This window comes from Pavona decussata, unplaced genomic scaffold (genome assembly GCF_977016875.1).
Source record: "Pavona decussata unplaced genomic scaffold, jaPavDecu1.1 SCAFFOLD_87, whole genome shotgun sequence".
Classification (NCBI taxonomy): Eukaryota; Metazoa; Cnidaria; class Anthozoa; order Scleractinia; family Agariciidae; genus Pavona; species Pavona decussata.
Window position 1 is genome coordinate 6121443 of NW_028145504.1, and position 25011 is coordinate 6146453.

General features: G+C 38.7%; 2 protein-coding genes and 1 long non-coding RNA gene across 5 annotated transcripts in view; 1 reads left to right on the forward strand and 2 right to left on the reverse strand.

Moving 5' to 3' along the window:
• Positions 1-25011, reverse strand: part of LOC146475066 (uncharacterized) — a 160798-nt gene that overhangs the window by 39194 nt on the left and 96593 nt on the right. The window lies entirely within an intron of this gene.
• LOC146475070 (uncharacterized) lies at positions 8535-23305 on the reverse strand. Of its 3 annotated transcripts, none has more exons than XR_014866106.1 (2): positions 23042-23305; positions 8535-10259 (listed from the first exon to the last, which is right to left on the reverse strand). XR_014866106.1 is itself a non-coding variant. In XM_085116805.1 (2 exons), the coding sequence occupies exon 2, from the start codon at positions 22097-22099 to the stop codon at positions 21671-21673; it is 429 nt and encodes a 142-aa protein (XP_084972931.1). In that variant the 5' UTR covers positions 22100-22478; positions 23042-23305; the 3' UTR covers positions 21667-21670. The 3 variants fall into 3 exon arrangements, 1 of the variants encoding a protein (XP_084972931.1); XM_085116805.1 differs by lacking the exon at positions 8535-10259 and adding an exon at positions 21667-22478; XR_014866107.1 differs by lacking the exon at positions 8535-10259 and adding an exon at positions 22655-22688.
• LOC146475071 (uncharacterized) lies at positions 16766-18678 on the forward strand. The gene is made up of 2 exons (XM_085116758.1): positions 16766-17164; positions 17381-18678. The coding sequence occupies exons 1-2, from the start codon at positions 16913-16915 to the stop codon at positions 18584-18586; spliced, it is 1458 nt and encodes a 485-aa protein (XP_084972884.1). The 5' UTR covers positions 16766-16912; the 3' UTR covers positions 18587-18678.

Consider the following 25011-nt stretch of genomic DNA (forward strand, 5'->3'; position numbering starts at 1 on the left):
TCATTTAAGTTTAAGTGGGTGGCTCCTTGATAAGCTCCTCATAATCCAAATTGTTCATAAAACAGGTTCGCTTCAAATTGCATGTGAATTACACTTTGTCCGGTTACTATAAAAAATACAGTTGTTGTTTTAGCCTTCAACGCTTTCTTCCTCTGTTTCCAGCGAGGCCCCTTCGTTGGCAAAAATTGAATTTTTTTGTAGTAAGAAAAAAATTAACAATTTTGATAACTTCTCACAACACTAAAAAGATTGCTCCCAGGCCAAACACTACGATTCGTTGATAATAATATAAGCACAAGACTTCCTTATATTAAAATGTTATTGATATTTTCACATAACTGTTTCAAGTAGTAAAAGCAACTTAAACTTTATCCCAACCAACCTTCACAGCTTGTAAAAAAAAAAAAAAAAAGAAGAAGGAAAAATGGGTGCACAAAAATGCATGTAAACCAAAAGTGAGACATCCTACAGCAATGCTCTTGTGGTTATGAAAAGACAAAGACTTCTTTAAATAAAATCGTGCGGCCGGATGGTTTCAAGACCCTGGCACTGCTTCCAAATACTAGCGTTTTTGTCAATTATGCAAAATAGGAGCTTCAACCTTCGCATGAACCTCGCAAGGAAGTATGTCTTGAAAAACGCTCTCCAAGATAAAGAAAAGCACTGACATAGTTTCACAATACAGTACATTGCAATTTTCCCAGAGACTCTCTCGTAAATAGTTTTATGACTCCTCAGGAGTCATAAAGCAATCTACGTGAGAGTCTCTGAGACTGTGAGGAACATTAGATTAGATGGAATCTGATTGCCACAAGCCAAGGTTGTTTACTTGTGCGCTTTAATAAACCTTAGAAGCAAAAGACAAACCGCCACTTCGCATTGAGATGAAAACCTGATTTGGCCATTGTTCATGGCCGCTTTTTATTAGAAATTACAAAACTTAAGATGATAACTGACAAATGATGAGGGAACAATAAGGAATTTAAAGCTCTACCAAAGACAATGGCTTCGCTTTGAGATGAAAAAATAATTTTTATTCGGTTCCAAGGTAGATTTGAACCCAAGCCCTCTTCCCCGGAGGGCATGTAGCATAATACTGCCCCACACATGCTTCTCTACCTTCACAGTGAGTAATTTTTGTATTTAATGATTGTTTCTGGTGCCTGACTTTCTGGTACCCGAGGCGCAACGATTTTAACAGCTAATTACTTTGGGCCACTAAAGAAGAATGCACGCCGGAATGAGCACGGAACACCCTCAGGCGTTTCTCCATCTTACTTTCGCCTTTCATTTTGCGCGAAATCCCTGTTTCAAAACCAATTTTTCCGTAAAATGAAAAGGGATTTTGTAGCTCCAAACCAGCCAAAGTAGCGTATTTTCTTTAGCCGAAAATGAAACGGTTCGCTTATGCATAAGCGAACTTTCAATTTCGGCTGAAGAAAATGCGCAACTTTGGCTGGTTGGTTAAGACACAGAGACAGGCAGGCGTCTTTTACTGACAAATGATTATAATGGCTACATCTACATCTTGCCACCGGGGGTAGCGCGCTTCTTGAAACTCTTGCCGAATTTCAGACCAAAATATGTGATTTTTCCTAACCTACTTCAGACACGACCTTCTTGTCGATTGCATACCATTCAAATTCTCCAAATGATCATGTCAATCCCCTAATAAACATACAAGAAGCTAAATTGGTTCAAAGACCAATATGAATATGTCAAACCTGATGTGAGTAGGACTTCGTTGGGCCTTCCAACTCCATTTTACTCGTGAAAACTAAAACCAATTTCAGACCACTCTCACCCTATTCAGCAAAAAGTGGTAAATATCTATGCACTACTTCAAACTAAAAAGGCTTCCGCGATCAAAAGCGTCCTTAAATTTAAACAAGACTCATCCTCTTATCCTTGTTAATCACAAATTTATAGAAGACGTTGTTTTTATGTGCGTCATGCATGGAAAGTTTTAATATCTTCCATTCAATTCACCATGAGGGTCGTTTTTCATTACGAAGGTATTACGTATTAGGAATTAATTTAAATATAAAAGCACTGACTCGGAGATATTAAGCTTAAAGGATTATTAAACACTTTAAAACATCTCTTTTAATGAAGACCTTACCTGATAATATATATTGCGAAATTTCGCTCTGTAAGCAAACATCGTCTTTAAGACATTTAATTTCAATCATTTAAGTTTAAGTGGGTGGCTCCTTGATAAGCTCCTCATAATCCAAATTGTTCATAAAACAGGTTCGCTTCAAATTGCATGTGTATTACACTTTGTCCGGTTACTATAAAAAATACAGTTGTTGTTTTAGCCTTCAACGCTTTCTTCCTCTGTTTCCAGCGAGGCCCCTTCGTTGGCAAAAATTGAATTTTTTTGTAGTAAGAAAAAAATTAACAATTTTGATAACTTCTCACAACACTAAAAAGATTGCTCCCAGGCCAAACACTACGATTCGTTGATAATAATATAAGCACAAGACTTCCTTATATTAAAATGTTATTGATATTTTCACATAACCGTTTCAAGTAGTAAAAGCAACTTAAACTTTATCCCAACCAACCTTCACAGCTTGTAAAAAAAAAAAAAAAAAGAAGAAGGAAAAATGGGTGCACAAAAATGCATGTAAACCAAAAGTGAGACATCCTACAGCAATGCTCTTGTGGTTATGAAAAGACAAAGACTTCTTTAAATAAAATCGTGCGGCCGGATGGTTTCAAGACCCTGGCACTGCTTCCAAATACTAGCGTTTTTGTCAATTATGCAAAATAGGAGCTTCAACCTTCGCATGAACCTCGCAAGGAAGTATGTCTTGAAAAACGCTCTCCAAGATAAAGAAAAGCACTGACATAGTTTCACAATACAGTACATTGCAATTTTCCCAGAGACTCTCTCGTAAATAGTTTTATGACTCCTCAGGAGTCATAAAGCAATCTACGTGAGAGTCTCTGAGACTGTGAGGAACATTAGATTAGATGGAATCTGATTGCCACAAGCCAAGGTTGTTTACTTGTGCGCTTTAATAAACCTTAGAAGCAAAAGACAAACCGCCACTTCGCATTGAGATGAAAACCTGATTTGGCCATTGTTCATGGCCGCTTTTTATTAGAAATTACAAAACTTAAGATGATAACTGACAAATGATGAGGGAACAATAAGGAATTTAAAGCTCTACCAAAGACAATGGCTTCGCTTTGAGATGAAAAAATAATTTTTATTCGGTTCCAAGGTAGATTTGAACCCAAGCCCTCTTCCCCGGAGGGCATGTAGCATAATACTGCCCCACACATGCTTCTCTACCTTCACAGTGAGTAATTTTTGTATTTAATGATTGTTTCTGGTGCCTGACTTTCTGGTACCCGAGGCGCAACGATTTTAACAGCTAATTACTTTGGGCCACTAAAGAAGAATGCACGCCGGAATGAGCACGGAACACCCTCAGGCGTTTCTCCATCTTACTTTCGCCTTTCATTTTGCGCGAAATCCCTGTTTCAAAACCAATTTTTCCGTAAAATGAAAAGGGATTTTGTAGCTCCAAACCAGCCAAAGTAGCGTATTTTCTTTAGCCGAAAATGAAACGGTTCGCTTATGCATAAGCGAACTTTCAATTTCGGCTGAAGAAAATGCGCAACTTTGGCTGGTTGGTTAAGACACAGAGACAGGCAGGCGTCTTTTACTGACAAATGATTATAATGGCTACATCTACATCTTGCCACCGGGGGTAGCGCGCTTCTTGAAACTCTTGCCGAATTTCAGACCAAAATATGTGATTTTTCCTAACCTACTTCAGACACGACCTTCTTGTCGATTGCATACCATTCAAATTCTCCAAATGATCATGTCAATCCCCTAATAAACATACAAGAAGCTAAATTGGTTCAAAGACCAATATGAATATGTCAAACCTGATGTGAGTAGGACTTCGTTGGGCCTTCCAACTCCATTTTACTCGTGAAAACTAAAACCAATTTCAGACCACTCTCACCCTATTCAGCAAAAAGTGGTAAATATCTATGCACTACTTCAAACTAAAAAGGCTTCCGCGATCAAAAGCGTCCTTAAATTTAAACAAGACTCATCCTCTTATCCTTGTTAATCACAAATTTATAGAAGACGTTGTTTTCATGTGCGTCATGCATGGAAAGTTTTAATATCTTCCTTTCAATTCACCATGAGGGTCGTTTTTCATTACGAAGGTATTACGTATTAGGAATTAATTTAAATGTAAAAGCACTGACTCGGAGATATTAAGCTTAAAAGATTGTGAAACAATTTAAAACATCTCTTCTAATGAAGACCTTACCTGATAATATGTATTGCGAAATTTCGCTCTGCATTCAAACATCGTCTTTAAGGCAACATTTAATTTCCATCATTTAAGTTTAAGTGGGTGGCTCCCTACGTTCCTGATAAAGTTGTTCACAAACAGGTTTGCTTCAAATTACATGTGAATTACACTTTGTGCGGTTACTATAAAAATACAATTGTTGTTTTAGCCTTCAACGCTTTCTTCCTGTGCTTTCAGTGGGGTCTCTTTTTTGGCAAAAATTGAATTTTTTTGTCAGGTGAAAAGTAATAAAAAAAAATTAACAATTTTGACAACTTCTCACAACACTAAAAAAATTGCTCCAAGGCCAAATACCACGATTTGATGATAATAATATAAGTACAAGACTTCCTTATATTAAAATGTTATTGATATTTTCACATAACTGTTTCAAGTAGTTCTACATCTTCGCATGAACCTCGCAAGGAAGTATGACTTGGAAAACGCTCTCCAAGATAAAGAAAAACACTGACATAGTTTCACAATACAGTACACTGCAATTTTATGTTGGCACTCACGTAATTCCTCTCTAAGACCGTGAGGAATACAAGCTTGGCTTGTGGCAATCAGATTCCATCTAATCTAATAGATTAGATGGAATCTGATTGTTACAAGCCAAGCTTGTTTACTTGAGCGCTTTAAAAAACCTTAGAAGCAAAAGACAAACTCGCTTCGCTTTGAGATGACAAACTGATTTGGCCATTGCTCATGGCCGCTTTTTATTTAAAAGTACAAAACTTAAGATGATAACTGAGAAATGATGAAGGAACAATAAGGAATTTAAAGCTCTACCAAAGACGATGGCTTCTCTTTGAGATGAAAGAATATTTTTTTATTCGGTTTTAAGGTAGATTTCAACCCAAGCCCTCTTCCCCGGAGGGCATATATCATAATACTGCCCCACACATGCTTCTCTATCTTCACAGTGAGTAATTTTTGTATTTAATGATTGTTTCTGGTGCCTGACTAGCTGGTACCCGTGGCGCAACGATTTTAACAGCTAATTACTTTGGGCCGCCAAAGAAATACGCGAATGAGCACGGAACACCCTCAGGCGTTTCTCCATCTTACTTTCGCCTTTCATTTTGCGCGAAATCCCTGTTTCAAAGGCAATTTTTCCGTAAAATGAAAAGGGATTTTGGAGCTCCCAACCAGCCAAAGTAGCGTATTTTCTTTAGCGGAAAATGACAGTTTGCTTATGGTTAAGCACAGAGACAGTCAGGCGTCGTTTAGTGACAAATGATTATGATAGCTACCGTCTTGCCACCGGGGTTATCGCGCTTCTTGAAACTCTTGCCGAAGTTCAGATAAAAATATGTGATTTTTCCTAACCTACTTCAGACACGACGTTCTTGTCGATTGCATACCATTCCAATTCACTAAATGATCATGTCAACCCCCCAATAAACATACAAGAAGCTAAATTGGTTCAAAATCGATATGAATATGTCAAACATGTGAGTAGGACTTCGTTGGGCCTTCCAACTCCATTTTACTCGTGAAAACTATAACCAATTCCAGACCAGTCTCACCCTATTCAGTAAAAAGTGGTCAAAATCTATGCACTACTTCAAACTAAAAAGGCTTCCGCGGTCAAAAGCGCCCTTTAAACAAGACTTGTCCTCTTATCCTTGTTAATCACAAATTTATAGAAGACGTTATTTTTATGTGCGTCATGCATCGAAAGTTTTAATATCTTCTTTTCAATTCACAATGAGGGTCGTTTTTCATCACGAAGGTATTACGTATTAGGAATTAATTTAAATATAAAAGCACTGACTCGGAGACATTAAGCTTAAAAGATTGTTAAACATTTTAAAACATCTCTTCTAATGAAGACGTTACCTGATAACATATATTGCGAAATTTCGCTCTGCATGCAAACATCGTCTTTAAGACAACATTTAATTTCAATTAAGTTTAAGTGGGTGGCTCCTTAAGTTCCTCATAACCCAAATTGTTCACAAAACAAGTTTGCTTCAAATTACATGTGAATTACACTTTGTCCGGTTACTATAAAAAATACAATTGTTGTTTAGCCTTCAACGCTTTCTTCCTCTGTTTCCAGCGAGGTCCCTTCGTTGGCAAAAATTGAATTTTTTTGTCAGGTGAAAAATAAAAAAAAAAAATTAACAATTTCGATAACTTCTCACAACACTAAAAAAATTGCTTTAAGGCCAAATACCACGATTCGATGATAATAATATAAGCACAAGACTTCTTTATATTAAACTGTTATCGATATTTTCACATAAATGTTCCAAGTAGTACTACGTCTTCGCATGAACCTCGCAAGGAAGTATGACTTGGAAAACGCTCTCCAAGATAAAGAAAAACACTGACATAGTTTCATAATAGAGTACACCGCAATTTTATGTTGGCACTCACGTAAATAGCTTTATGATTCCTCTCTGAGACTGTGAGGAATACAAGCTTGGCTTGTGGCAATCAGATTCCATCTAATCTAATAGAATAGATGGAATCTGATTGTTACAAGCATAGCTTGTTTACCTGAGCGCTTTAAAAAACCTTAGAAGCAAAAGACAAACTCGCTTCGCTTTGAGTTGAAAAACTGATTTGGCCAATGCTCATGGCCGCTTTTTATTTAAAAGTACAAAACTTAAGATGATAACTGAGAAATGATGAAGGAACAATAAGGAATTTAAAGCTCTACCAAAGACGATGGCTTCTCTTTGAGATGAAAGAATATTTTTTTATTCGGTTCTAAGGTAGATTTGAACCCAACCCCTCTTCCCCGGAGGGCATGAAGCTTAATACTGCCCCACACATGCTTCTCTACCTTCACAGTGAGTAATTTTTGTATTTAATGATTGTTTCTGGTGCCTGACTTTCTGGTACCCGTGGCGCAACGATTTTAACAGCTTATTACTTTGGGCCACTAAAGAAGAATACACGAATGAGCACGGAACACCCTCAGGCGTTTCTCAATCTTATTTTCGCCTTTCATTTTGCGCGAAATCCCTGTTTCAAAACCAATTTTTCCGTAAAATGGAAAGGGATTTTGTAGCTCCAAACCAGCCAAAGTAGCGTATTTTCTATAGCCGAAAATGACAGTTCCCTTATGGTTAAGACACAGAGACAGTCAGGTGTCGTTTACTGACAAATGATTATGATAGCTACACCTACATCTTGCCACCGGGGTTATCGCGCTTCTTGAAACTCTTGCCGAATTTCAGATAAAAATATGTGATTTTTCCTAACCTACTTCAGACACGACCTTCTCGTCGATTGCATACCATTCCAATTTACTAAATGATCATGTTAACCCCCCAATAAACATACAAGAAGCTAAATTGGTTCAAAGACCGATATGAATATGTCAAACATGTGAGTAGGACTTCGTTGGGCCTTCCAACTCCATTTTACTTGTGAAACTTTTTCCAGACCACTCTCACCCTATTCAGTGAAAAGTGGTCAAAATCTATAAGGAAACAATAAGCAAGGAACTGCACAACGAAAATGCTGCAGATATACGCAGTCTTGCAGAAATTTGAGTCAAAATCTATGCATTACTTTAAACTAAAAAGGCTTCCGCGGTCAAAAGCGCCCTTAAATTTGAACAAGACTTATCCTCTTATCCTTGTTAATCACAAATTTATAGAAGACGTTGTTTTTATGTGCCTCATGCATGGAAAGTTTTAATGTCCTCTTTTCAATTTACCATGAGGATCGTTTTTTCATTAGGGAAGGTATTACGGATTAGGAATGAATTTAAATATAAAAGTGCTCAGGACTCGAAGATATTAAGCTTAAAGGATTGTTAAACACTTTAAAACATCTCTTCTAATGAAGACCTTACCTGATAATATATATTGCGAAATTTCGCTCTGTATGCAAACGTCGTCTTCATGTCAACATTTAATTTTAATCATTTATAAGTTTAAGTGGGAGGCTCCCTGATTAAGTTCCTCATAACCCAAATTGCGCCTTCGTTCGGTGTGGTCAGTTACAACACCCCATTTATCCTACCGTCCCATCTACTTTGTACTTTTTCTTATGTGAATTTCTTTCGGATACAATGTTATTTCATTTTATATAAATACACACACATTTTTTTTCATTTTTTCCTTTATTTCTACTTTATTTCATTTTTTTGTATCTTAATTTATTATTATTATTATTATTATTATTATTATTATTTTTATTATTATTTTTTTTATTATTTTTTTTTTTCGGGTTTCGGGATGTTCCGGAATCTTTGTTCCTGGTTTTATCGACGGCCAGCGATTTTCGCCACCGATTGATGGGGACCCACTTAGCGATTTTTTTCGCCGATCGCGGCCATGTGGTAGTTTGAAAAACTCATGTGATAAAATCACCAATTGTGTCGCTGGCTTAAGGACACAAATGATGGATCCAAGAAATAATTCCGCAGTGTATGTTACCATAAAACTACAAGGCTAATTCTCTGACCCTTTAGTTGGTTGGAAACTGTTTATGTCGACCGATGTTTTTAGATATTGGTCTACATTCCAAGCAACGTAACACATACAATGAATGCACTAGCGAATTAACTGTGCTGTGTATGTTTACAGGTGCTAAGTGAAACCGCGAAGTTCCCACTGAGCCTGGTTAGCTCTAGTAGGAAAAGGAAACCCGGAAAGGTTTCTGCACAGCCCCATACATTAATTATACACGCACCGCTGTCATACTAACCCCCTTCCAAAAATGGCGAAGGTGAAAGAAAATAAATGCTCTGAAATCGAAGTAGTGGACATGTTGATGCAATTTTGAAGCTTTGACTTTGCGCTTAATTTTGATGACCAGGTCCGAGCGACAGAGAAAAGCACCAGTTATTCAAACAATAAAAAAAAAAACAACAACAACAACAATTTGAAAACAACTATTTCGATGGACGTTTGCCTTACGTTACATGACCACATACCGCGGGCCAATTCCCCGCGGGCTCTGAAACTGATTCCTCTTATTTTTCTCGGCACTTCGTACCTCATTCGGGAATCTTCAGAAAATCTGTTTCTCGATTTACCCCTTAATACTTTGATGAATCAAAAGAAAAACGGCTCAAGTTGGCCAATTTCTTTTCAGTTTTTAGAGGCGTATTTATTTTTAGTATCGGCACTCATCACTCAACTCGTGTGGTCGTCACGGACCGGATATATGTCCTCGGATTTGAATAAAATGTTCATCTTTTCATGCAATCCTTACTGAGAACTGATGCATTTAATCAAATCAATCAAAAAATTATATTCCTTTTATAGCTCTGTTTATAGGCTGTAAGTAAACCATAGCGTTTCTGTCCAATTGCATTTGAAACGTGCCCAATCCATGTACCCCAAAACGAAATATCGCAGGGGTCACTGAAGAGATAATTGTTTCACCTTGGTACGTCACGAAGGAGAGCTTTTTCGTGCTTTACACAGAAGACAGATCAAAGTTTGTTAAATCTGACAGAGCGCCGGATCCAGAGATTTAACTTCAAAGATATTGTGATGTGAAAACGTACAGTCTTTCTATAATTACTAAGCAGAAGTCGTGTCTCTCGCTAACAGCTTATCACGGGCCCAAATCTCTAGGTTCTTTCCGGTTAATTCTGTAAGGAATCTGCTTTCTTGTTAACAGCGTATCGCGGGTCGAGATCTCTTGGTTCTTTTCCTGTTAGTTCTGTAAAGAATCTGATTGAACACAATCATTGCTCACAGTCCCCTCATCCGTGCTTTTAGACTTCAGTTCCGTCTACATTGGTTGATCTGCGGTAGCCGCATACTCCATTTTTGCCGGGTTCGCACATGTATTCATGACAGCAAGTGAAGTAACAATAAAAGTAAGTGCCACACATAAAAAACAGGACTATTATAAGCATGCTAACCAAACTGAAATGGGCGTCAAAGTTTCCTGAAGACTGCTCGCCACTCTTGTCCTGTCCTTGAACGAAACCACAACTTCCTAGGAACAGAGAGAGGAGCACCGAGATTTCAGCGTAGTTTATCGTTTTTTGTTGTAGTAATTGCTCTTACTGAGGGCGAGCTTTGTTGGTCGGTAAAAACAAAGTTTCCTTTGACGGTTTTGTTCGTAGACGTCAACAGAAGCAGAGGAACCCTACATATACTCCATAGATAACAGTGATACGCCTCTCCCTGGAGAGTCGGATGCTGTTAGCTTCTCCCTATGGGAGTAGTGTACGTAAGATTTTTTCGTGTGTGTGGCCTCGCGTGTAATAGTGGTAGCTGGTCTGAAATTTTCCCGGGAGGTGAGCAACACATCCTCACTAAATTTCGATGAGTCTCTAAATCTTGATCCTAATAATTGAAATTCACTGTGCTGAAAACAGTTATTTTTTCATATCCGTTTTCAGAGGTGAATTTTACGTGACAGAAGCTAGCGTTACTGAAAAATTCCTTGACAACGTTGGATGGCATGTATTACATCTCTTAAGGTTTCTCCCTTTTTCGTTTGAAGCGAAAAAAGATTTTGATACTCTTAGACCAGGAGACAGCCTTGGATATAAGCTTTCGCGTTTTCCTTTGTTGTTCTGCCACTAAACCATAAATGCCAAACTCGTGAGGTCGACTTGTAGCAAGCCTACGTTGCCGTGAATTATCAGCACTACTGAGATTTTTTCGTCATTTTTGGTCATCGAGCTGGTATCTATAGAAAGTCTTATTTTCGGGACGTTTGAATGGCTTCAGAACGGTACCATTCTTATACCGGTAAAAGCAAAACAAAAGTAGTTACTCTGGCCAATGGCAACAGCTGTAAACAACACAACGAGCCAATCAGAATTCAAAGCAAATACATGTTACTGGCGTCAAGCGCGGGAAAACGCGTGCGGCCAAAATACGATTGATTTTGGTTTGGATTCGGATTGGTTGAGAAAGTGGCGCGAGTTTTGTTAACCAATCATAGAACGTAGTAATATAAAGCCAAAGCAAACAGGAAATTACTTTATTCGACAACCGCTCTATCTTGCCAAGTTTAATCAAGTTGCTGTTTACTTCTTACCGTAATTAATATAAATTATTCTTTATTCTATACTGCTGAAAGGATGCTAAAAAAAAAAAAAAACAGCGCTCGGTTGTTAATCGCCATAGGTATTAGAAATAAACTTACTTGTCGTAATGATACCAGCGAAAATGAGAACACTCAGCATAAAATCCACGCTCATGTTTGTCCAATATTTGCTCAAACTGTTCTTGTCTACCGCTTTATCAGACCAGCATAGACAAGGAATCAACATTCACAAAGAAGTGCGTTCGCTGGCGCGTCCAATCGACCTAATTACGTTTTACCAGTCATTTAAGGGAACAATACTATGGCTTGGCAAAAAGAAATCTTGATGACCTGGTGTTTGTGTACTCAAAAAATACCGTAAGCAACGTTAACACTGGCAGAACGTAGCTGCATGGCTTTCTCATTAGAAATAGTGTGCAATGGCTCTCTACGACCGCTGTGGCTGTTCAAAGCCTTTTTACCCGTTTTTGCGTCAGTGCAATCCACTCATTTTTGGCTGCTCGACGGTTTGTTTTGGTTTTTCTCTATTGGGAGCCTTATTAGTCCAGATAAAACCGCCCGGCCTTCTTTGTTAGAAGTGTTAATAATACTTTTCAGTCTTACTCCGATCATGATGAGATCACCAATTCAATGAAAATGCAAATATAACCACCGTTGGTAGAAAACTACGAATGAATGTTGTATCGTTAGCGCGCTAGCACTAAAGCCAGCGACACACTTGGCGATTTTATATGCTGCATGATCACGGCGAATTTGATCGCCAGCGCAACATGAAACATTCCGGAAAATCCCGGAACACGAAAAAAAAAAATAATAAATAAAATAAATAATAATAAATTAAGATACAAAAGAAAAATGGAATAACATAAAAATAAAGGAAAAAGATTTTAAAAAAAGCGGGTGTGTATATTTATATCAAATGAAATTATATTTGTTATTAAATTTAGCAGAAAAACTAACGCGGAGAGATTTCGACGCTTCGATGACATCCTGTCATCATTATCAAGAAAATGAAGAACATTTACATAAGTAAGTAGACAAAACTAAACTGAAAACAATAGTCTATTGTTCTTGACTTTGGTTTTCCTTTGTGTGAGGTCACTTGATGATTCACTGGCTTAGAACAATAGACTATTGTTTTCAGTTTAGTTTTGTCTACTTACTTATGTAAATTTTCTTCATTTTCTTGATAATGATGACAGGATGTCATCGAAACGTCGAAATCTCTCCGCGTTAGTTTTTCTGCTAAATGAAATTATATTGTATCCAAAAGGAATTCATATAAGAAGAAGTACGGAGTAGGTGGGACGGTAGGATAAATGGGGTGTCGTAACTGACCACACTGAATGACGGCGCAAGTACTTTCCGGCCATTTGCAGCACGAGTTTATCGTCCGCTGCGCCAGAAATGGATCATGCAGTTCCAGCTCGGCTGGAATACGCGAATGAGCACGGAACACCCTTAGGCGTTTCTCCATCGTATTTTCTCTTTTCATTTTGCGCGAAATCCCTGTTTCAAAACCAATTTTTCGGTAAAATGGAAAAGGGTTTTGTAGCTCCAAACCAGCCAAAGTAACGTAAAATTCAAACACAATAGAGTTGATGTTCGCGGGCTTAAATATGTTTTTGGCCCGACTCAGGCTCATTTTAGCGGCGAGGGCTTAAAATGAGTTCTGAGAAGGGCCAAAAACATATTTACGCCCAAGAACATCAACTCTATTACTTTTATAATAATTTCAAAGGACATTCAGAAAAGGAATCAAAGACAGTACAGTAAGAGATATCTTGAACGCTGCCAGCCTCGCGTCGGCGTTTATTTTACAGTTATTTCATTGTACAAAAGTTTTCATTGTCGCATAAGCTTTAAACCTCGACAGAACACCGCAAAATTTGTCGAAAGAATATTTGCTTCTGAGTTTTGAAAGGCAAACTAACAGAGCTTTTTAAACAGTGAAGACATGGTCGCTTACAATTGTTCAGAAATCAATTGTGCAAGTGCTAACGTAGACAAACTGTTTACCTTCACCTCGCCGCCGGCCATGGAGCTACTTAAGGCATTATTTCCATCATCGCCCACGAGTTTCTATAAGTCCTCTTCTCTAGCTAGCTGAGACGGCTGGGAATTTGTTCTTCCATTTTGTAGCTCAAAACAATTTTTTGCTGATGGCAGCGCTTCCAGTCAAAAAAGCAAGAAAACGGCGCGAACAGTTGAATGGTTTCCAGTTCTGATTGGCTGGCTACATTATTTTCTTGTTTCTCATTGGCTTAGAGCAGCGGACTAAGATATATTTTAGCCCGCTGAATTCTCCATTTTAGCCCGCAAAATACGCCGCAATGCCCGATGAAATTATTCTCCAAATTAATGATCATGTTAACCCGCTTCAAACATACAAGAAGCTCAATCGTTTCAAAGACCGATATGAATATGTCAAACATATGAGTAGGACTTCGTTGGGCCTTCCAACTCCATTTTACTCGTGAAAACTATAACCAATACCAGGCCAGTCTCACCCTATTCCGCAAAAAGTTGTCAAAATCTATTCACTACTTCAACTGATTTCAAATGAAACCACACAAACGGTGTCTATTCTAGAAAAGGTTAGCCTGTGAACATCCGCCCCCTCCCTCAAAAAATCGGGAAGAGAGACGTCTGTGTAGCGGCGTCGCTAATCGTGTTCCGCGCTCCAGGTGGCTTTCCCGGAATGTAGGGAAAGTGTGCTGATTGGCTGGCATCCTAATTTGCATTACGTAAGTCATTTTCCATGATCTAATTGGTTAATCGGTCATTTCTGCCAAATTCCCCGACAACCAGGAAACTTAGCGGGAAAATCACCTTGTACATTTCGCTGTACGTCGCTGTAATCTGTAATCTGTGATTGCATTTTTCTCTCGGAGGTTTTGTAAACGTAATGTGATATCAATGAATGCAGTCGACTTTCTGATGAGTTTATGTGTGCTGTGCAACAGCGCTATTATCAAGAATGGCGACAAAAATCTGATCGTTGGACGCTCAGAATTTAATGTCAAAGCCGAAATCTCGACACTAGAATTCAGCGTCGATGTTTCACGATCCGTGTACATTTGCAAGGTTTGCCTTTCTAAACTAAAGAAAAGAAGAGCTCTCATTTCGAACTTGCGAGATGTGAATTCGTCGTTGAGACAGAGTTATTCTGCCTTTGGTAGCAATCCTCAATTGTTTACAAACGCGACCACTAAGAGTACCGCTCGCACTCTCTTTGAAAGCGATGAGAGCGATATGCGATGTGATGTGCAGCCTACAAAGCGTGTTGCACTGCAGGGTGGACTATCTTCAGAGCCTCAAGCCTTCGAAATAATCCCGCTTATGTCTTCGACGCCGAGTAAAGAACATCGTAAAAAGGAGTCTGCAGTTGTCATTTCCCCGATCCCAAAAGCTGATACGCCAGTCAATGCACGCGAAGATATTCGTCAAGAGATAGGCGAAGCGGATCAAAATGTAAACAAGAGGACAACCGTGCAAGTACGAGTTGAATGGCCGAGCAAACATAAGGTAAACAATTCGCCTGAAAGCTTGGAATCGCTTGGAAAAATGTTATGTCGCGGGACTTACAAGCAAATCGCCGGTGCTGTGTGGAAAAACCCCATTTTAAAGAAGCACGTCCAGCAACTGTTCCTGAAAGAAGTTGATCGCGAATGTAGTGCAATGTGTTCCGTCAAACATCCGAGTTGCCTTAGGTCACCAAGCAAAAAAGATCTCCAATCGTTTTCCTTTAAAAAACTAAATGCTGAACTGGAAACGAAAGCGCCTTTGTTTAGTGCAGTTCTTTGGACGGCGAGCCTCCGAAAAAGCAAAAGAGATGACCAATTCTGGCAGTCTTCGGTCTGCATGTCTGCTGCAGTTCTGCTAAAAAATAGGTGTCCTAGTATGACAGCTATTCAGTTGCTGAATACAATCATCTTGTATCACACAGGAATAATTGTAAGTAAAAAGCACTTTTTACTCTACATAAAATATCTTTCTTGCTTTTGTCAGTCATGCCTTTATTTCTTTTATTGAACTTACAATTGAGAAGATATTGATAAATTACATATATATATATATTTTTTTTAATGATATCCATATATCTATTTATGATGCAATATTTTTGGGAGCTGATGTTCACTGGGTACTGAATATAATTCCACTTGTACATATTCCTGAATGAATGAGGAAATTAATTACAAAATTGCAATATCTGTAAGAGGCGTCGGTTTTGCCCCTTTATGAAGGTGCAATCGTTTCGGATTTGAGCTGCTTTTTTTGTATGAAAGCTGAAGACTTAAAGCTCCTTTAATGGCATTGACTACAAATACTCTGTATGTGTGTTTGGTTTATGGGATGGTTGTTTATTTGGTTAAAAACAGTTTATTTTGGGAAAGTCTATGCATAAGTTGTTGGCAAATTCTATGGAAAGCTTGTATAGTGTAAAATTTTCGTTATTTGTTTCCATGATAGGGCACTCTTGCACGCCTTAGTTCCTTGAGACTTACTGTATCACATCCATATTATTACAAGAAGATGGATAAGTATGGGACAGACTTCGCAGCCCCTGTTGTAAGCAAAGTGAAGAAGGAGTCTGAACGACTAGAAAAAATCCATGGGGTGAATGTTGCATCAACTCAAAATGACCAGCCTCCTCCACCTGTTGCACCTGTTGTTATGGCTCCTGATAGAGGCAGGAAATTGGTCTTTGATAATTTTGATTTTAAGCAGCATGTCCACAATATGACAGAAGACCACCAAAATGTTGATGTTCACTGGGTAAGTCATGCAGCAGTGGAGAACCGTGTCTCTGGTTGTCATTTGTCTAGCGAGAAGCCAGACATCAATGACTTGGCCCAGTTGAAAAATGGCCTGTGTTTGCCAAATCATCGCGAACATATCTTGCAGAAGGAAAATTACATAACTCTTGCTGAAAGAGTCATCGTTGAATTGCCTTGCTTGGAATTTCTAAAGCAAGTTGTTTGTAAACATATCCCTCACAAGTACAGAAAGGAGGCAAGGGAAAAGTCAGAAATTGTAAGATTTTTATCTTTTTTGTTCAGTAATTCCCAAAGTATGCATAATGCCCTTCAAAGGAGATTGGACATTCCTTAGAGTGTGTGTGTGTGGGGGTTGGGGGGGGGGGGGGGGGGAGAGCTTGGGTATTTTCAAAGTCAAGAGAAATTTTAATACTTATTTGAAGCTTAATATTTTGGGAATTTACAGAGGGGGAGGGGTGACAGAAAAAAAAATCCCTTCTGTGAGAAAAATTCTAATAGTTCATACCATTCTTATTTCATTTATTTTTTCTGTGACATAAGTAATGCATGTTGAAGAGCATATTTATTGTGCAGAATGGCACAGTTGTTTGCACTACTGCTCAATAATAATTTGCAGTCAAGGTCAATAATTTTAATAAAAGTTTCCATAAGGTATAAGCTCCTTTTAAAAAATATATTTTTCCACTACAGAATGCAACAATTATTATTTTAAACCTTGGAGCTCCTTGGTAAAGTGATGTTTACTGGCATGTAAGGAGCCAAATAGTATGGACATATTTTGTTGTTTTTGCACAGGCATTCCTTGGCATGATTTACCATAGTGAAAATGATTCTGATGGTATACAACAAGTCCTGACAAATATTCATCAGTACGTCTCCTACTATGGTGATGGTCCAGACCGAGTGAACTCATCTCAGGGTCTAGTAGGTGATCAGCTGTCTGTTGAGCGTGGTGTTAATGCCCTCTTTGAGCTTGCTAATGGTTTTACCCCTGAAGAACGCCTGGAAGGGCTTCATTTAGAAGTCGCAGATTGGCATGCAGGAAACAAGTTTTTAAAGGTAACCAGTAACCAACAGTCTAATGCAGTATCACTTGAAAAATTTAGAACATTTGTAGTAAAGTTGCCCTTTCTTTTGAGATATGAAAGTAACGATTGGAAAATATACAAAGGTGAATGCTAGGGACTCAACAGAAATTAGTTCTTTGCTGTCACACTTTAGTCAGTTATGAGAAATTTATTAAAAATTATATTCTTCCTTGATTGTTCTCATCAGGTTGTTTTCAAAAACTTCTACTCCACAAGTTCAGCAGCAGACAAGTGCACACTGTTTAGTGACCGCAACTTGATCAACCGAAGAAATGTAAAGGCAGATGTGGATGCTGCAGTTAATCCATGCAGGAAGTTCTTCGAGCTTGAAGTGAAAGCTAGGCTCATGGCAGCAGCAATGCAAGTACTTGGAATGGAGAACTTGGAAGATACACCAAGAGGTGAATTCTTTTGCCCCAACCTTCATGATGCTGGAAATGTTGAAAAGAAAGATTACCTTAGAAAAATTGCATCTTCTGTTATTGATAATTTCGTACTCAGAAGAGAAAAAGTTGAAGCCCTTCTAGAACGGCTTCTGTCAACAGAAAGAGAGGAAGCCGAAAACAGGAGGGAGCAAACTGAAGATGGCCGGTTCATATGCAAGTTTCCCGGGTGTGAAAAGACATTTGCACACAATGGAAAGCTCCTCAGAGATCATGAAGCCACCCACAATGCACCTGTCACAGTCAGTGCATCTGACAGCCAGGCTTTGGAAACAACAACATCACCAGGCAAAACCAAAGAAAGAGATGATATGTTCAATTATCAGTGTTCTTTCCTTGAGTACGGGATGATCATTCTAAATTTCTTTGATGCCATAAAGGAAGGAGATGGTGAACGCATTCTGAGGTGTTGGAAATTTCAGTTGCCATACCTCAAGAAGGACTTAGGTACCAAGTATGCCCTAGAAGCTCTAGGGTTGATGTTTCAAGTTTATGGATTGCTTTCACCCAAGGCTGCCCATGAACTTATCTGGAATAGATCTGCACTTCTGTCTGGACACAACATTCCTCTGGACTTGCTACTTGAATTTTTCAACAGGTTGCTGAAAGAGGTAGTGCGAAAACTTGGCCCCAATGCAACCAACCACAAGGCCGTTGACCGATACTGCCATGCTGTTGACATAACCAAGGCTGCTCTTGACAATTTTGATCGGGAGTGCACTGTTGCTCGACGATCAGGACACCATTATGAAATATCAGTTATGTCAGATTTACACAGAGTTGTTACAGAATTATGTGCATACAAAGCGTTCAATTGGACAGCGGGGAGAACATATGGGCACTTTGAAGATATTGATTCAAGTCTTCTCGATGGTTTCAACCTTAGCGAGATGTTCGGGTGGATTAATGAGCACAAACAGGAGATAATCAAAGCCCGACGAGCACGCTAGATGTTAATGTAGAGATATGTAAATACACACTAGGCTTTGTAGGTATTTGTTTTGCCTTAAAGCAAAAACAAACCAATAACACATGACCCCAGAGTCATTGGTAAATTATATCTTAATGGGAGGGGGAGGGGCAGTGGGGGCTCAGAACATAAACATCCTGGGGTGAAATTTTAACATATTCACCCCCTTCCACTCCAGCAATACACTGACATATTTTTGATCACAAAAAGCTGATGTTGTTTCCCTTAGAGAGGAAAGAAAAGGGCCCACACTGCAACTAACCCCCAACCCCACTTGACCCTTTTTAAACAACTATTTACTTGAAATTTAAGTGACATATACTTTATTAAATATCCAGTTATGGTTACAGTTATAGTTATTGTTACTGTTTACAGTTAAAGAGTTATTGAATGCTATTCAGATGCCTTCTATTCATCTAAGGCAATCTAAAAATAATCTCAAAAATAACTATTATGTCAGATTTGAAGTAACATGAAAATATACAATAAAACAGTTTTACAAGAAGTAGTGATAAAACTATCTAAGTTCAATCATGAACATAAGCAATTAAATAAGGCACAAGCCACAGCATTTTATTTGTGCAAATTTCACATTATTTAATATTCACTTATAAAAGAGGCTGTTGATTTATCACTAGCAATGAAAATTCTGCTCAAACACTGGGCACATTGGTCTCACTTCAACTGTTTTCATAATGAACTTGAACAAACAGAACTATTTTCATGCACATTATTTATTTGAAAATGAAATGATTATTTAATTTTTGAAGTTGTTGTAACTTACAATAAAATAAAAACGAGGATTACTGCCCACTGAAATAATCAATGTGTAATTTTATCTCTATATTGCTTTGTTTCCAGACTTGTTTAAGTACTTGGCTGTATTTATTTTATTATGAAAAGAAATTATTTTGAAGAATTTCTTAAGATACATAATTATGTTTGTCATTATTTTTATCCCCCCAGTAAAACCAAATTAGGGTGATCCTGGAAATAACCTTGAGAAAAAAAAAGCATAATACAATTCACTCAATTTGCAATAGTGAATACTTTAAATTCACTTGTTTCAATGAGGCCCAAGATAATCACATCTCATGAAAGCTGAAATAATAACTGGAAATTGTTTGTACATCAAAGCATCATAAACAGCATTGATAATAGACCCACTTGGGCCTGAATATATTTGCAGGAGCTCTGTCACAGATAACAGTTGAAAAGTTAGACCTAAAATTTTCAGATTTTGCAGTCCTTATGTTTTACATTCAAAGTCCTCCTGGAGCCCTCCTTCACAGTGTATTGCTTCTCTGGCATTTTTTTCTATCTCGGTAGGCAATGTGTAGTTCCAGAAAATATCCATACTTATAGGGATTAAAAATTCCTGGGTGGGGTGGGGGTCCCAAAAACCAAAAAAGATAAAGAAATGTATAAGGTTGAATTGGAATTTCCAGAGGAAAGGGAAAATCCCATCCATAGGGGAGGGGGGGGGGGGTATAGAAATGTTATGGAACTACACAACATGTCTGGTTTATTCATGGTGACTGAGCCCCTTCCATGTGGCAACTCCACAATGTGTTGTGTATTGATTTTTCTCCAAATGCATATTCGATGCAAAAATTACAAATGAAAGTCAACTACATTACCTAAAAAGACTTTCAACAAAACTGCTTATGCTTCTTTGTTCAGTACCAGACTGATCAATATCCAACATATCAATATCTTGAAAATCACTACCGGTATCTAACAGCATCTGGCACAACTCCGAATCATCTCTGATGTCTTCCCATTCGTCAACTAAGGTAACTGACTCGCCTTCCATGCTTTCTGGAACTTCCAGTTCATTAGTGTCAACATCGCCGCAAACTTTGTTTACAGCTGCAAGAATAGCTCTGCCATGTTCCTTTCTCCATATTTCCACAAATTTCTCAACATGTCGTAATGTTTTTATCTTGTCAAAATTGTCAAGTACCTGTCTAATGTGAAATGAGGTAAACTCGTGCATAAGATTTACAGTGGCAACACCACCAGAAGTGTTCTTGACCAGCAACTCAGACATGTATGAAAAAAGCTCCTTCTTAAGAAATTCCTTTTGCTCATCATTTACAGACCTAACAATGTCAGGCAAAATTTCATCTTGGCAAGTAACAGTTTGCAAGTTTTCTTTAGGGCAAGTGTCTTCCTGGCAGTTGCATTTACATGCACAAATGTCACAGCACTTGTGGCCTGATACTGAGGCGGAGAAATTCCCTGGAAAATGCTGATAAATAAGTTTTCTCCTGCAATCTGTTTTGTTTGATACATATGTTTTAATTTCATTGGAACAATGAGCTCCCAGGAGTCCATTGTGAAAAAGTGTGCATGTACTTGGTTTTCCATCCCTTCCAGCCCGGCCACACTCTTGGACATAATTTTCAATGTTTCTAGATGGGCCAAAATGAATAACCCGATGCACCTCCTTACAGTTGACACCCATCCCAAAGGCTACAGTGCGGGCGATCACTCTGATGTGGCCTCCAATTTCGGCAATATTACTCTGAATATGTTTCTTTACAGAAACAGGTGTTCCTGCATGGAACATGTCCATAAGTCTTTCCTTTGGATTGGGCTACCCATTTAGGTAAAAGTCGTTTCCAAGGCTTTCTTGAAACAACGAGTATAGCAAAGCACACTGTTTTCTTGTCTGACAAAACACCATTGTTCTTTCACACGCAATTTTCTTTGTCCTCAATTCCTCTATCAAACTTTTAAAGGTTGAAGCAATTGCCATGTCTTTGTCCAAGTATTGGACATGAAAATACACATTTGGCTGGTCTGGACTACGTTCGACGATGTGGCAAGAAGATTCTTTTAAATTCAAAGTTTTAAAAATATCTCTCCTGGTAGCAGTACAGGCAGTGGCGGTTAAAACAATGGAGGGAACCTCGCATGTTAGTGACCTCAGTTCCCCAAGATTCCCATACCATATTCTGAATGGTACGGCTGTAAGGTTTGAAGACTTAGATAAACCCCACTGACTGATACAGTGCGCCTCATCAATGGTAATCGCCACTAAAAATTTACGATATTCTTAACCCGACAACAGTTTGCGCCATCTGTTGGCATTAAACATTTTCTCTGGTGAAGCGAACACGTACGTGAAGCGGCCTTTCTCGACATCTTTCAAAACTGATCCCGACTGTTCGTCGTGCAGAGCAATAGCGGACAAACCTAGGGATTTCAAGTAGGAGACTTGGTTTTCCATCAGCGTTTGAAGCGGTGAAATTATGACGATTTTACTGCTTCCACGTGGTCGCTCGAAGACCTCATCGGCCACTATAGGAGCAGCATAAAATATGAGAGACTTCCCATATCCTGTAGGCAGACTTGCATAAACATCGTTTCCCTGTAAAATAGCTTTTATGCATTCTACTTGTTCCGAATAGAGCGACGAAACTTTAAACTTCTCCCATACTCTGTCGATTGCTCGCTGGAACTTCGCACTGGAAAACGACGCCATATTGGAATTTTGCACGCAAGCTAGCCCGTGTGCGTATTGGTCAGCGGAAATTGCCAGGATTTTAATTTATGCAAAATTATGTCCGGAACACGATTAGCAACGCCGCCACACAGACGTCTCTCTTCCCGATTTTTTGAGGGGAGGGGGCGGATGTTCACAGGCTAGAAAAGGTAAACCTTTGCTGTAATGGACACCGTTTGTTTAGTTTCAAACCATCCAAAATACAGTATGTGTTTAACCCGTAGCTAACTGCTTGCTTATGGTTGAGACACCGGAACACCAATGCTTCTTTTACTGGCAAATTAAGGCTGCACCTGCATTTTCATTGTCATTCCTTTCCTTGATTAATTCTCTCTAATTGCCTTCAGATAGCGCCTCACTAAAAGAAAATTTTAAAAGCGGCAAATTTCGTTTTAAAACATCTCTTCTAGTGTAGACCTTACCGCGAAATTTCGCTCTGCATGCAAACGTCGTCTTTAAGACATAATTTAATTTCAATCATTTAAGTTTAAGTGGGTGGCTCCCTTTATTCAAGAAGAAATTGGGGACATTTGAGCCTGCGAATGTGATATCCTGCGGTAGCTTTAGCCTTGAAGCGAAGAAAGCGAACGCAAAATGTATAAAGAAAATGTATGGAGAATGAAATATTTGATGGAATAGTTCTTGAAGAATTAGGAAATGCAAAAATGTGTATGCCAGACATGGTAGACTGATCTATTACAAAACACGTTGTACACAAATGAAAGTGGAGACTTCAAATTTCATGTGTCCTTTTGAACGTTTTCTGCAGGCAGTTTTAACGCGAAAAATTACAAGGCGTAGAGGGAGAATTATCGACAACATCAGAAATCATAGTTTATAACCAACGATTATCGTAAAACCGAATGCGATCGTTAAAATGTGTATGCAGGAATGAAAAATATATACGTTAAAATAACTCACCGTGTGTCTCACAGCTCCGTACCATTAATTTCGATGTTTCCTTTTTGCTTTTGAAAACCACGAAAAATGGACTTCAGTGAACATCCCATGGCATTCCACACTAAAATCCTGAAATCTGCTATCTTTGAACTGCGATATTTCGGCCGCTTGTACCCCAATTTTGCTCCAAAAAACACCATTTGAAAGCCATTTTCCTCCAGTTTTACGTTGACGCAATATTTTAGATCAGTGGTTTCACCACTAAACATAAACTACGGTTGTGTATGCCTAACTTTTGCTTCTCATCAGCCGTCAATCTCGTACCCAGAGTCTTCAGGCTTTTTGGTCAGCGGGGCAACGCCGGGAAGACTCTGGGGACATCGAATTTTATCACCGCAGGATTTCTACGGTAAAACAATGAAAACCGTTACGGAACAGCCAATCAAAAAAATTGAATTTTTTCGATGTCCCCAGAGTCTTCCCGGCGTTGCCCCGCTGACCAAAAAGCCTGAAGACTCTGGGTACGAGATTGATCAGCCGTAGCCAATCTCGTACCCAGAGTCCTCAGGCTTTTTGGTCAGCTGACCAAGCTGGTCCGCTGACCAAAAAGCCTGAGGACTCTGGGTACGAGATTGTATATGAGCCCATAGTCATCGTTTTTGCCCAGCGGTTATTACCATTTTTTTTTTTTTTCGCGGCAGTTTTGATATTTGCGAGGGAAATCTTTTTCCTTCTCTTTGCAATCTCGTACCCAGAGTCCTCAGGCTTTTTGGTCAGCGGGGCGGCGCCAGGAGAGACTCTGGGATAATGGAAAAATTTAATTTTTTCGATTGGTCCTCTGCATAACAATGGAAGACCGACAGGAAGTCCGTTGGTCATTTGCGGAAGTTAACCAAACCGGAAACCCCCAACCAACTTCCTTGTTTTGGAGGGAGATTTGAAATGTCAAACTCACTGTTTTGTAATTTTTATGTGTGTATCACGGTTATTTTATGTTATTTTTTTCATACCAAAAATAAGAAGGACTCCAATTCAAATTACGGGTTTTGGATTATGTCAGTGAAACAATTTCTAGCCGACTAAACATTAGCCGTTTGATCGTAGGAAGTTTTCCACTACTGTCATACGACGGTTAAATGACACGGCCAAATGCGAGCAGTTTAAACTGATTACTGTCGCTGTTGCAAAAAATTACTTTCGGAAAATATCATTATATCAGTCAGTTTGGGAGAAAAAGCGGTAGGAGAAGGAATTGGTGAAGCCGTTCGCAAGTATGGAAACATTAAACGTATTAGAGAGGACATTGGTGTCGTCAACGTACTAAATATTTCGAACATGTTATGTTCTAGTGAAGGTTATCATGGAAAAATAGAGAAGTTCTTTAACATCTATAAACCTTGTCGTGGATAACAGTTTGGAGATGACTGATCTGGTGTGGAGTGGAGTCTATCTCAGGTTGCCGTTTCGATTAATTTCCTTTCGGTTTTGCCACAAGGGAAACGCTGGAGACATCTCTACGATGATCAGACACCGCACACGAGAGCAAAGGTTTCACTTTTGTCAGTCACCGCCCATGGCCAGCTTGCCAAAGAAAAATAATTCAGAAAAAATTGCCCCTTTGAGGCGGAGGTAATGGTGTGTTGAACATTTTTCTTAAATTTTGACAGATTTTGTTTTGAGAATTTTGGCAGATTTTGTACTAACTGTTCCATATTCCATGCAAAATAAGAACAATTAGTTATTTGTCCTAAAAAGTGTAAAGGGCCGTGGTGTTAAGTTACCTTCAGATGAAAGTTTAATCTCAAATGTAATAATACATACAGATTTAAAGATTACTTTTACAGTATAGGGGCAGTTGAGAATAAAGACTTGTTGTTTGTTACTTACTACCATCTTCTCTGCAAGAAAGTCAACACACTGTGACAGTGAAGAGCCACCCAACTTGACAAGTCAAAAAACAGGTGTAGATAATACTGAAGCCTGAAGCTGGA

Coding starts and splice junctions, on each gene's coding strand:
- LOC146475070 (XM_085116805.1), bottom strand. CDS start 22,099: ATGGCGTCGTTTTCCAGTGCGAAGTTCCAGCGAGCAATCGACAGAGTA.
- LOC146475071 (XM_085116758.1), top strand. CDS start 16,913: ATGATTTACCATAGTGAAAATGATTCTGATGGTATACAACAAGTCCTG. Junction 17,165..17,380: donor CAGGAAACAAGTTTTTAAAG/GTAACCAGTAAC, acceptor TGTTCTCATCAG/GTTGTTTTCAAAAACTTCTA.